The sequence below is a fragment of the Electrona antarctica genome, assembly GCF_951216825.1.
Source record: "Electrona antarctica genome assembly, chromosome: 13".
In the NCBI taxonomy this organism is placed as follows: Eukaryota; Metazoa; Chordata; class Actinopteri; order Myctophiformes; family Myctophidae; genus Electrona; species Electrona antarctica.
In genome coordinates, this window is record NC_136794.1 from 12,554,776 (window position 1) to 12,568,864 (window position 14,089).

Consider the following 14,089-nt stretch of genomic DNA (forward strand, 5'->3'; position numbering starts at 1 on the left):
GGCCAATCAGTGCAGTCCAACTCATAAACATTCCACCTTTTTGGAAGGAGCATTGTGTATTGAGGGGGTATTTTCCCTCTTAAAGATGATGATGAGCGCTTGCCTGGATGATGCCTGGCCTTCTCTCTCCTCTCCGCCCTGTAAGTAATGGGAGGAGGAGACTCTTTCGTTGGCTTAACTAGATGACCCCGTTGACCAGGAGAGAGAGAGAAAGAGAGAGAGAGAGAGAGAGAGAGAGAGTGAGTGAGGGACATTAGTGCTTGTTTGCTTAAAGATCAGAACACAAGAGCTGTTGACGGATTGGAGTGTCAGTTTGTTCAGCTCTCGCTCTCTCTCTCTCACACACACACATCACTCTGTGGGGCCCTGCAGAGGTTGGCCCTGGACAGCACACACACACACACACACACACACACACACACACACACGCGCGCGCACACAGTGTTATGCAACTGTTAGAGAAGAGGAAGCAGGGAGAAAGGACATGTAGTGGAACTGATCCAACAAACAAACACACACACACACACACACACACACACACACACACACACACACACACACTGTACATCAACAATGATCCCTTTCCTTTGCCAGCCTCTGAGCTAAATATTACTAGAATTAATAGTCACAGTTATTTCATGTATACGTAAACATGTAGTGCCCAAAATCATTATTATTGTGTGTCATCATTACTCAGTACTCTTACTTAAAAGAATGCTACGTAAAATACTACAATACTAAAAATCACCACTGATAAATACAATACAATCACAGTCCGTTCATAATGAGACAGACATATTGCAGGAGTCCTAAGCAGCAGAGATATAGGAGAAAGGTTAGGGGATATTGCACTTGTGGGGGACTATTTCACGTTTTTTAGATTTCACAAGTCTGATGGCTTGGGTAAAGAAACTCTTGCGAAATCTGTCTGTTCTGCTGCTGATGCTGTGGTACCTTTTGCAAGAGGGCAGCAGAGTGTGAACAGTCCATGATGTGGGTAGGGTCAGCCATGCTGTTATTGGCCCTATTCAATTATGTTGTAGCTATACTGGCTTAGTAGAAAGTGACCGAGACTGAGACTAATGGTTATACTGTAGTTAAGTATGGTTCGTTAGTTAGTTAACTACTAACTTAGTTAGTTAGTTAACTACTAACTTAGTTAGTTAACTACTAACTAACTAACTAAGTATATGGTATTGAATGTTATGTCATTTTTCAACATGTTGCCATGATGATGCCCAATTTAGTAACAAAACATTGTGTTAAACAATGTTTGTGAAGTCTGTCAGCGGTTCCCGGGTCCACCTAGTGGCCCGTCCTCAGAAGACTGCTTTTCTTTTCTCTCAATTGTTCCTTTGTTTACATAGAATGTGCGTGTGCGTGCGCGTGTTGTTGGTCTGTGGATTCCTCACCGAGGTCTATTATCTTTTCCAGGGGAAGGGAATATGTTTTCGCCTGTCTGTCTATGTGTGTGTGTGTGTGTGTGTGTGTGTGTGTGTGTGTGTGTGTGTGTGTGTGTGTGTGTGTGTGTGTGTGTGTGTGTGTGTGTGTGTGTGTGTGTGTGTGTGTGTGTGTGTGTGTGTGTGTGTGTGTGTGTGTGTGTGTGTGTGTGTGTGTGTGTGTGTGTGTGTGTCTGTGAGCAGAGCTAAACTCAGGGCACCGCTGGACAGATTGGCATGAAACTTTGCACACACTCCCAGTAGTAAATATGTTTAGTGAGGTGTTTACTGTATGTGTTATTCAAATGAAAAAAAGTTATTATTATTATTATTATTATTATTATTTATTCATTTATTCATTTATTCATTTATTCATTTATTCATTTATTCATTTATTCATTTATTCATTTATTTTTCAGTTGAAAATACATAAGAAAGAAATTCCACCAAAAACATTAATTTAGTCGTTTGTGGTGAGAAATCAATAACATGGGAAATGGTGTAAGATTCTTTAGTTTCAGATACGATTCACTTCAAACTCACTCACACAGCTAAACTGCTTACTGTATGTCAGCATTGTGGAAGTAGAGAAGAAAACTGATACATACATACATACCGTAACTGATCCACCACAATTATCATTAATACAATATCCAAATAATATAGATATTTACAAACTAGAATGATTACGCACAATTGTTACGACAATGTATGAGACCAAAGAGTACAGTATGACCTGTTGATGGGACATTTTAGTGCATTGAATATCCTGCCTGAATTGAATTGAATTGAAATTTCAGTGGGATTTATTGTCACCTTGCAGATCTTCTGTGCTCCGTCATTTGATGATAAGATCCTGGAGGTGGTGGCTGTTTTTGGGAGCATGCAGATGGCCGTGTCCAGGGTCATTAAACTGCAACATCATCGCATAGCACAGGTGAAACCATACATATGACATTGCACCCACGCCCACACACACAGACACGCACACACACACACACACACACACACACACACACACACACACACACACACACACACACGCACACACACACGCACACACACAACTGCAAACACACGCAAACACATACTGTACACATCATTGTATGGCAGTCACAGTCACACACACATAATCTGTTTACATATTTTTGTATTATTAGTATTTATTTGTGGGTCATCAGTTTAATCTCATCTCTGTCCATCACCAGTGTCGCACAGTGAAGATCACCATCCTGGGAGACGAGGGGGTTCCTATTCAGGTGGATGGAGAGGCCTGGATCCAGCCTCCTGGAGTCATCAAGATTCAACACAAGAACAGAGCCCAGATGCTCACCAGAGACAGGGTGAGATGGAAGGAAGGAAGGAAGGAAGGAAGGAAGGGAGGGAGGGAGGGAATTGTGTTACCATTATTAGTGGCCATCGTCTGGGCTGTGTGAAGGTGCACAACAACTTCCATGATAGTCCAGCCAGTTGTTAGAACAACCCACAGCCATCCCGCAGAGCAGGGATGGACAACTTTGATGATGGAGAGTGCCAATTTCCACATTCACTCTAGAGGGCCACAACCTTTTTCGGAATTAATGGCCTAGGCCTACTTCGTCATTCTATGTACACAAAAGTAGCAAACATAGCAGATTTACAACCGGCACGTTTTGAGCTTGTAGATCTGCTATTCTTGCTTTTTTTTTTTATTGCAATCCTGAATACGTTTTTGGCAATTTCTTATTGAAAAGTTACATTTTTATTTAATTTCAAATGCATTAACCTACTAATAGATTGATGTAAGCGGGTCATGTTTGCAAAAAACAAAAAAAACCCAGCTGAGCAATAATATATCAGTATTCTGATATTAACCTGAGGGCCGCATTAAACCTTTTCTAATGTATACCATCTACATACTGTCCTTAACTTTCTTTTTCTTTCCATCCCTCCCTCTGATCCCTCCTCCACCCTGCAGGCTTTTGAGAACACCTTAAAGTCATGGGAGGACAAGTTGAAGTATGACAAACCTCTGCCGCTGCGTCCCCACCTCTATCCCCAGCAGTCTGTGGACCTGGCTACTGAGGAGGAGGCAGCCCTGGTCCAGATGTGTGCCCGTGCTGCAGAAGAGCTCATCACCAGGTCAAACACTAATATCACATTTGTTGCGCATCGTGTCAGTGTGTCAATGTATGAACGTGTCGATGTGTCGTGCTTACAATGCGTTGTGACTATGAGCTTGTAAATCGGCTATTTTTGGTGCACGACCACACAACAAGAAGAATAAATCACCCTTTAGCATAACATGCACTTAAGTACAAAGACTATTATGTCTATATTAGTCTTTGTATTATGGGGGCGACTGTGGCTCAAGAGGTAGAGCAGGTCGTCCAATGATCCATGGGTCGGTGGTTCGAATCCCGGCTCCTCCTGTCTACATGTCGAAGTGTCTTTGGGCAAGACAGTAAGACACTGAACCCCAAATTGCTCCCGATGTGCTGGTTGGTACCTTGCATGGCTTCCGCCGCAATCGGTGTATGAATGTGTGTGTGAATGGGTGAATGTAATGCACAATCTATGTAAAGCGCCTTGGATAAAGGCGCTATATAAATGCACCATTTACCATTTATGTCCAGATGTCACTACTGAGATCCACATCTCACCAGGCGCATAACGCTCTGTTCAATTCAATTGCAGGATCTGTGAGGCAGCAAAGACCAACGGGCTTCTAGAGCAGGAGCTAGCACATGCCGTCAATGCAGCATCTCACGCCATCAACAAGACACATCCCAAGTTCCCTGAGGTGAGACAGGCAGACACAAGTCACTGCGATATGTGCGTGTTTTCAGCCTCAAGTCACCATCAGGGTGTTGTGGCCATGTGGACCATGTGGTCACTCTTGATGTGATGTTTCTAAGTGAGGTGTTTGGTCTTCTATGTGCAGAGTCTGACCAGGGACACAGCAATAGAGGTGGCCAGTACTGTCAAGGCTCTCCACAACGAGACAGAATCAATTCTAGTTGGCCGTGTCGCCCTGGTGAGTAACTCAAGTTTTATTTTTCCATTTTCAAAGTTGGTTCAAAAGAGAGAGAGAGAGAGAGAGAGAGAGAGAGAGAGAGAGAGAGAGAGAGAGAGAGAGAGAGAGAGAGAGAGAGAGAGAGAGAGAGAGAGAGCATGTATCACGTGAGCTTGCATGTACGTGAGACTTCAAAATGAATTGGAATAAAAACAAATGTAGCCTATGTATCGGGTCTGGATAGCATCTTGGTGAACTCTTGCAGTGTGTGATCCCTTGTCTGCGATCAATCGTAAAGTGTGAAAAACAACAAAGATATAATGGCAGCCTATTTCAAAAAGAGACTCCTGTAGTGTGAAATTGTTAACGATCTGATCAGTCCCTGACGACTTTAAAAGTCCTACCATGTGTACGAGCCCTAAGGTGACCACTGAAAACAACATCTTTCTGTGTGGAGTTGGCATGTTCTCCCCGTGTCCCCTAGAGTAGGTACCCTCACAAAAAACATGCCGTAATCCTGGTCTCTAAACTGCCTCCCCCTGGCCAGCCGGGGCGCCTGATGGAGGGGAAAGGAACTGGTTGGAATAACGTGTTCCTTCCACGCGCTACGTCCAACCAGGGAAACTCCCCCTGCCAGGTGTAAAGGAGCAACTTGGACACTCAGGCATGAAGGAAGCATGAGTTCAAGTCTTACAAAATCATGGGATAAAAATTATACAAAAAAGAAAAACTGGAGTATGAATTTGAGTATGAGTATGAGTATGATTTCTTTAGAACACTATCTCATGTCGTGGGATATGAGTGTTGATTGTGCCCTGTGTTTTCATCTGCAGCAGCTCGACCCCCCAGAGGAGGAGCAGCTGTCATGCGCTCTACAGAATGTGGAGGTGGAACTGGGGAAACTGGGAGAGATTCCCTGGCTTTACTACATACTGCAGCCCAATGATGAGGAGGTGAGACAGCCTACGCACGCACGCACGCACGCGCGTGTGCGCGCGCACACACACACACACACACACACACACACACACACACACACACACACACACACACACACACACACACACACACACACACACACTGCTGGTTTTAATTCTAACCATCTACCCAGGAACTAATTTAATCCGGAGACACCTGGCGAATCTAAATACCTGCCTGGTAAAATAAGAAGAAAAGGATTAGCCTGATCCTGGTGCAACAAGACTGGGGCTGAGAACCGCATGATGCCTGAAACATGTGATTCCCAGTTAAATCCTGCCGTGCAGGATTGGAACTATTTCCTGGTCACTTCGGTTCCAACGGCCAAGAAGCTTGGTGTTGTCCTGGACAGTCAGCTCTCATTCAAGGCACACATTGCAGCGGTCACTCGATCCTGTAGGTTTACATTCGAAGGATCCTCCTCACCTATAGGAGTCTGTCAGACCAGCACCGAACTAACTCCTTACTGGCCTCCGGTGCACTTAAGCCCCTCCAAATGATCCAGGTCTTCAACCAGCCAAAATAGGATCCTGACCCCAGACCCTTCCGGCTCCCAAACTCCCCATTGCATTTAGAATTGCAGACTCACTCCTAATCTCCTGCCATAATCGAAAGGCTCACCTCTTCAGACTCCACCTTAGCCCGTAGCACTTGCCCTAGCCTAAATGACCTTGCAAGCTCATGCAAAGGCTAAACTGTAACTTAGATGGCATGTTATTGTAGACAGATACCAGGTCATTTGTAGACCTGGCATCTTATAGTGTGTATAGTTTCAATGTACAGATTTCTACTTCTATGCATTTGATGTATAAACATTGTGTTTTCCTTGCTCACTGTAAATCGCTCTGGATTAAGCGTGTCTGCTAAATGCCTAAATTGTAAATTGTACATGCAAGTGGCTAAATGAAAGGCTATAGGTTGATTATGCTTGTGTGCCACTGCCAGGACCCCTCTCTGGAGTATGGAAAGAGGAACAGTCGGAGCAGCATGTTCCGTATAGTACCCAAGTTCAAGAAGGAGAAGGCCACGAAGAAGACCAGCCCCCAGTCAGGTACGCGTGGACCTGCTTTCATTTCAGCTCAGAACAGACCACTCGGGCCTGGACATCAGTCGGCCTGTCTGTCCAGTGTCCACGGTCACTTGAGAGAGCACACCATCATTTGCGCTGTAGTATTGTGGTGCATTCATGCATGCTAATGATCAGTAAAAGGTTGTACTGGGAAAGGACGCATTTACTGGTCCCTGGAGGGGACACATTTTTTCTCGTTTGTGTGTGTGTGCGTGTGTGTTAATTTAACTTGTAGCGTGTGCAAATGGAACCAAATAGACCTGTAGGTTTGATTTGGTTTCATAAGTAATACTCTGAGAGTTAAGTTCACTCTCCCTGCGACGTATACTAGCATCATGTCCAGGGTCAGGGTGTGCACAGTACATCACGGCTGGGGGATGTAGTTGTTCAGAAACAGGGGATAGGCTCTTGCCCGATGGGCCACATATAGCTCAGCAAGGCTTACTTATGTTACAGTGTACATACTGACTGACTGTCTGACCCTGCAAGACTATCAAACACATAGGAGACAACACATAGAGTAGTACATCTGCCATTCCCTTCATCTCTCTCTATCATACCCAACATACACATGGATGAATAGCATCACTGTTGGGCAGAAACCTTCACAACCCGTCGCGATGCAACATGTTGCAAGCTGGTACATCTGCTATTTTAGCTGTTCTAGACAAAGGATTTCACATTTTCGAACATTTTCGCCTATTAGCAATATACTGTGGATGCCAGGTTGTATTTAAGTTAAGTTATACGAATTTCTTTTTACCAGTGCAATGTATTAACAAGAGCTTGTGACTACGACTGGATGGAGCCATGGGAAATTCCGACAACAAGCTCTTTTTTCCATTTCCTGACAAGTAAAGGTTTTGGACATACAAGCTTTCTGCCCAACAGCAACAATAATAGTCTTTAGCTACATGGACAACAGGTGCCATAATTCCCTTTCACTGTTAAAGGGACACTTCACCCTTTTTGCAAAAAAATATATGTTAATGACATTTAGAAGATATAGAACACTTTCCTGGGGTCTTTATGTGTCTAATATTATGTGGTTTTAGATATTTTATATTTTAGTGCACTGCTCCCCCTTGTGGATAGGGGGAGGGCTGTCTTACTGAGACAACATGTAGTCCAGGAAGGAAGTGAGACCAGTGTCTGTGACATCATGGACACACTGCTAAAATCGAAAATATCTAAAACCACATATTACACATAAAGACCCCAGGAGGAAAGTGTTCTAAATCTTCTAAATGTCATTAACATATATGATTTTGCAAAAAGGCTGAAGTGTCTCTTTAATGATTCCCCCACACACGCACAGAGCTCATACTTTATCACAATGTGATGTGATATGTGTTAGGCCTCAGCTCAGACTGACCCAAACCATCCATTTATTACCCCTCTTCACTTCACTCGGGTCTCATTGATATGTCTAAATGTGCAATGCGGCTTCAAGTTCATGCACAGACCAAGGATATAAGGACGCAGAACAGGGTTGAAATCAAGTTCATGGACAGTCTGTAGTCTGTATTGTTGTTTCCTTGGGTTGAATGTGTTGCATAGCACTGTGTTGCATATAGCACTGTATACAGCATACGTGTACGTAATCTATTACAGTGTATTTGTCCTCCAGCTGGGCCCGCAAATGACTATGTTATGTTGTGTTGCTGCGGTCGGGGGGGGGGGGTGTTGGTGAAAATCAACTGAGTTGATTGGCTCAGTCATCTGGGGGGAGGTGTTGATTGGCTCAGTCATCTGGGGGGAGGCGTTGATTGGCTCAGTCACCTGGTGGGAGGTGTTGATTGGCTAGGACGTACCGTCTGCAGGTTGCACAGGCTTCCGCCTCCCTTTTACCTCCTACTCCCTCTCTGTGTTCTGGTTGGTGGAAAACCTGCATGCCCTCAGCTTCTCTGGAACGCCTCTATCCAGCGCCTTGTAATGAACCCAACTCTGGCTCTATTAACCCCTCCTCCTTCCGCCGGCCAGCTGCCACCACTACTTGCCCTGTTCCCCATTTCCTCCGTTTCTCCTTCCTTCCCTCTTCCCCTGGTTTAATTCTTTCCAGTTGTACCACAAGTTCTCCTCCCATGTGAGATGGTGTGGCTGTGTTGTCTTTTTGTGTGAATGTGAGCTCCCCGAGGTGTACCTCAATGAGAGACGGAGAGAGAGAGCGAGAGAGAGAGAGAATTGGACAAGTGATTATGCCAAAACCTAATTTATAATCTGCCGCATGGCTGTCATTGACTGGCTTTCAGGCGGAAAACGTTGTCACTTCGTGTTTTTCGTTTGAAAGCCGGTGATTTTCATAAAAGCAACATTGTCGTGTGTTGAAGTATAAATTAAGATCAACGACATGTAGGAGAGAGTGTGTGTGTGTGTGTGTGCGTGTGTGTGTGCGTGCGTGCATACAGTACATGAGTGGCACTCTTGAGCCCCTCTCTGCTCTGCGTTTGTGTGTGTGTGTGTGTGTGTGTGTGTGTGTGTGTGTGTGTGTGTGTGTGTGTGTGTGTGTGTGTGTGTGTGTGTGTGTGTGTGCGTGTGTGCGTGCGTGTGCGTGTGTGTGTGTGTGTGTGTGTGCATGCGTGTGCGCGTGTGGGTGTGTAGTGGAGAGGTGGGGCACAGAGGAGGTGGGCGTCTGGCTGGAACAGCTGAGCCTGGGAGAATACAGGGACAACTTCACCCGCCACGACATCAGGGGCTCCGAACTGCTGCACCTGGAGAGAAGGGACCTGAAGGTATATACACACACACAACAAACTGATTTACACACAACCCTTTTCACAACTCACTGTTATATGAACCCTACCCCTCCAATGAACTCTCTCTCTCATTTTCCTCTGGATGTCTGTAATTCTGGTATACTCTTCTGCCTGTCAGCTATCCCCCCCTGTTGCGTGCGCTGTGCTGCACTGCTCTGCTTGGCTTCCTCTGTCTTGAGTGCTGCTTTAGTGCCATACTGTCTCGTTATGACTCGCTGAACCCTCGGTCACTGCTAGCAGTTCTGGGAGGCTGGGTGACACTCAGGCTGGCCTGGGATGGGGTGGGATGATGGATCGGTATGGTTAGCCTGAAACTGGCTAGACTGGATGGGGTTGAGGCTAACGTGTGAGGTTGGGCCAGTGTGTGTGTGTGTGTGTGTGTGTGTGTGCGTGCGTGCGTGCATGCATGCATGCGTTTGACATTGGAACTGGGTTTGGCTAAGCTGAGGTGGTCTGAACTGCAGGCAACATGCAGACCTCTTGGTGGTGACCACCGGAATCAGTGTGGTGTGAAACTGGTATGCTATACACAAAGCAACGGACATACTCTGAAAGGAAGCTTCACTTGATCCTGTATTTACAGCGAATCACAGATCAAACACTGCTTTAACTACTTATACCCTACAACAGCATTGGTTCCCAACCATTTTATACTGAAGTACCACCGAAGAAAATATTTGGCTCTCCATGTACCACCATAATAAATAATATAAGAATTAAAAAAAATAATGCGGCCAGTGAGGCTTGTTTTTTTGTTTGTTGTTTTTTTGTTTTGGGAATATTATTGTATTTGTTTCTAAATTGCACTTATTTTAATTCTTTGACTTTTTTGTCTAATTTGATCATGTTCTGAATCATCAATCATCATGTTCATTCATTCATAATAAATAACATGTATTATTTGTTTATTTAGTTAAAATACTATAATACTAAATACTATACTTTTTCTCCTGTTTTGGGCGACTCCTCTGTGTACCACCAGAGGGGGGCTCAATTACAACTAGTGGTACTAGTACCAGTGGTTGGGAACCTCTGCCCTACAGTATATAATTAGTTGACCAGTGTTCCCCAGGGCTCTATGCTTGGTCTCCTCCCTTTTTCACTCACACCAAATGTCTAGCCAATCTACAAGCTCACATCATGTCACGTTGCCAGGTTGTAGATCAGATATTTTCACCACATATTCGCCCCAGAATAGGAGTGCTAGTGTTCATGTGGTTAATGTCATTTATGCATAATGCAAGGCATGCGTCCTTCCTGACCTCTCAGCCCATAGCAAACTGTACGTGAAATGTATCATATTTTCGTTTTAAAAATGTAATGAAAATCAACTACGTGCAACACCAAATCGGTCTGTATGGCGTAAAGTGGGGGTCTCGGTCTTCATTGGGATCTGTTGACAAAATCTGTCCACAGACTACTGTACTGAAAACCGCTTCTGTAATCTGTAGTAGGTCCCACTACATTACGTTCTCCAAGGCCCACATTTTACCATGATGACACACACACACACACACACACATACACACACACACACACACACACACACACACACACACACACACACACACACACACTCACAAAGGGAAAACAATGCCAGCCACCCTGTCATGGCTGGTAATGACAGCATAAAAATGACCAAAGCTAAAAGTGTTGTAGCACACACAGACACACATATCTGGCACAGAGACCGTCAAGGGTGACTTTAAAACAAGTGGCAGTATGTCTCATTCAGTGTCATACCATAATAATAATAATAATAATAATGGATTTTATTTAGAACGCACTTTATATTCGTCAGAATCTCAAAGTGCTACAGCAAATGAATAAAAGCAGAAGAAACAACACACCATTAAAAACATCAATAGAACAGGAACATTTAAAACATAAGGGCAAGGCTATAAAGATGCTTTGGTAAAAAGGAACGTTTTTTTTAGTCCTCTCTTAAAAGTGTCGACCGACTGTGGGGCTCACCATTACAGTAAATGGCTAAATCCACATGAGTAGGTTAGCTGCAGATCCTTGCTCAGAATAGGAACCTTCTAGACTCAGTCATAGCCAAGATTGCTTGTAGGCTTGTGAGGATATCTTCATGATGGAGTATGAATAAACAAAAATGTTGACAAAAATCTTACTTTTTTGATCAAAGTTTATTTATTAATTTTTCAAGTCACATGAGTCAAAAATGGCATACAAATTAATTTTTTGAACTTTTTTTTTACCCCTCCCTCCCCCCAGAGTTCCCGCTCTGAAAGAGCCACAACCCCGGTATCTTGTACCATTAACAATGAAATAAAAGGCACATACAAATATACATATTCACATATTCAAAAATAGGAGAAATTAATCAAATATTAGACACAATATGCAAACAAATAATAATAATAACGACAAAAATCTTACTTGAGTTAAATATCTCTCTATATGTACTTCCACGTAGAGCTAGTGGACGTGTAAATAAATTGAATGGATTAAACTAAACCACAGATGTAAGATTGGGTACCAACTGCAAACCATAAGTAAGTATCTAGTTATATAGGCTATACCGGAATGACATTATTTGTATGCTGTTGAGGCTAGAATGTGTGCGTGCATGCTGCGTGTGACTGTGCATGTGTGCGCGCGACACGGCTGGAGTGGATTATAGGACAGTGTCCTTAGTCTTTTTCTCTCTCCGCAGGATCTGGGGATATCGAAAGTGGGTCATATGAAGAGAATTCTCCAGGGAACTAAGGACCTGGCCAAGGCCACCATGGTCGACCTCTAACACCCAAGTACAAGCTACCGGAGAAAGGGGAAACAAGCTTTCCTCTTCTTTACCACACTGGAAGAGGCTGGGGGCACCAAAAGCACCGAAGGCAGCACGGGAAAAAGCTCGGTATTTCCAAGGATGATAAGAATTTCATCTGTCCGTGTGTTGAGAAAGCCTTGGAAGAGTTTTGACTGAGATGCGTCGGTGTGTTCGTCTGTGTGTCTGTACTGTATGCGTGATTCAGTGCCAAAATGATAGCTGATGAGTATGAAAGTTAAATGGAAGTGCGAAAAGAAGTTATGAATGTTGACTAAAAAGAAGCCATTTATGACTTAATTTCCATTCACAGCACAGAATCAGGTATGCAACTAAACCCAGCGTCATCAACAGCTGGCTTGTCCACTTCAAGATGACAAAGTCAGAGTAGCAAAACCTGGGACTTCCATGATGAGTGTTCTCTGTGGGATGCTGTGTATGTACAATGAAGTTCAGTTCAATAACATGTGGACTGGCGACGCTTACTGGCTCCGTGCCTGGTCGCATTAGACAGCTATGGAGGCTTTTAGCACAGCTTGAGGAAAGCTTCGACAGTTTGTGTTGTCCAATGGGAACCGGTGAAGAGAGCTGTAATGTCACAGTCAAGACAGTATTCTGCGAGGTGCCCGTCGGTGTTCCGAGAAGAGAGGTGAAATGCTGTTGCATGCTACGCTCGCTCAACTTTATATACTATGTTTAATTGCATGGTTAATGTCTTGATTTTTTTGTGTGCAAAAATAACACTTGAACAAGTTTTATATGACTTAAGTATTACGATGCCATTTGTTACTACTGAAAGCATCCTTTTTTTGGTCTGAATCATGCTTGATGTTTTTCTAGCTTTTATTTATTTTATTTGCATGATGATTATGTGTCAAAGACTTGTCAAGTGCCATATTTTCAAAGTCACTTGGTGTGAAATGTGCTTTATCGGTAGACATTGTAAGAACTTAAAACAGCATTGAAGAGGTATAATTATTAGAAATCCTTAGCTATAATAAGTTGACACGTGTTTTCTGTTGATGTGAAAATCAGTACCAAAGTGAATGTCCACGACTCTTCCAAACCGAACCATCTGAAAACGTAGCGCAGAAAGCACCTCTTTAGACAAAACATATTTTATTCCTTGATGTTATTATGTCTTACAAATTATATGGGGGGCGTAGTTATTAGTAGCTATTAGTAGTCAGGAAGTAATTTAATTTTTTGGAAGGAGGCATCAGGGATAAAGTTTATTCCCATCATGGACTGGGGTTCGAATCCTCCACAATGTATTCGGCTTGGGTGGGGCCGCTCCAACAAACACAGTTGCCCATATTCGCAGTTGGGAAGCGAGATGGCGAGGCCAACCTCTGTTGCTGCGCTAGCAACTCCTACAGGTCTAGGCGTGCCTGTTCAGCGGGGAGCGGAACTGAGAAGGATAGTGTGTTCCTCTGCATGTGTTACGCTCTCCTGGTGAAACTCCTCATTGCCAGGTTCAAAGAAGGGGCTGGTGACATCACGTGTAGAGACACATTTCGTTTCTGCACCCTCCCGCTGAACCTTACACCTACCAGCAGGGGTCAGCAGTGAGAGGGGAATTTCGAATTGGCTTTAAATGGATAGTTCACCCGCAAAAATACTTTTTTCTATTGATTACTCACCCCGTAGTACGGAGACTTGGAATTCGTAGATTTTTATTTTTTTTGTCGCATTTCTAAGCCAATAATTTGATGACCAGCAGTAGTCTCCTTTGTGTCTCCATAGGGAGTATAGGGAGTAGAGCTGTTAACGGGTGATGGACACAAATCTGTTTCCGACCCGTTAAAAGATTTCTTTCAAATGACGACACTGAGCCCGAGTGGACCCTGTGACAATTTGGTCCGATTCCGAGCCGTTCCGACTTTCTTTCTTATCGACCGAGATCCGATTATTTCAGAGATTTTAAAAACCCGATGAGGAATCCATGGTTGTATGCAGGTGTTTTCCATTCAAATCTGGTAATAATCTGGTTCTAAACCAGCCTAAAACGACAAGTTAAACAGCACTTCATTGTGTTGCTCTTTCACCAGTGCAGCGTGTCGC

The 14,089-nt window shown here is 43.9% G+C and overlaps 1 protein-coding gene across 4 annotated transcripts in view; it reads left to right on the forward strand.

Moving 5' to 3' along the window:
- Positions 1–13,665, forward strand: part of dgkh (diacylglycerol kinase, eta) — a 69,952-nt gene extending 56,287 nt beyond the window's left edge. For 3 of the 4 annotated variants that reach the window (XM_079519236.1, XM_079519235.1, XM_079519238.1), the window contains 9 exons: positions 2,263–2,376; positions 2,648–2,782; positions 3,397–3,560; positions 4,116–4,221; positions 4,363–4,455; positions 5,268–5,387; positions 6,358–6,463; positions 9,083–9,213; positions 11,918–13,665. In XM_079519236.1, coding sequence (XP_079375362.1) covers positions 2,263–2,376; positions 2,648–2,782; positions 3,397–3,560; positions 4,116–4,221; positions 4,363–4,455; positions 5,268–5,387; positions 6,358–6,463; positions 9,083–9,213; positions 11,918–12,004 — 1,056 coding nt within the window. In that variant the 3' untranslated portion in view covers positions 12,005–13,665. The remainder of the gene's footprint in view (positions 1–2,262; positions 2,377–2,647; positions 2,783–3,396; positions 3,561–4,115; positions 4,222–4,362; positions 4,456–5,267; positions 5,388–6,357; positions 6,464–9,082; positions 9,214–11,917) is intronic. The other variant, XM_079519237.1, reaches the window with a different exon arrangement.
- Positions 13,666–14,089: the final 424 nt, after the last annotated feature.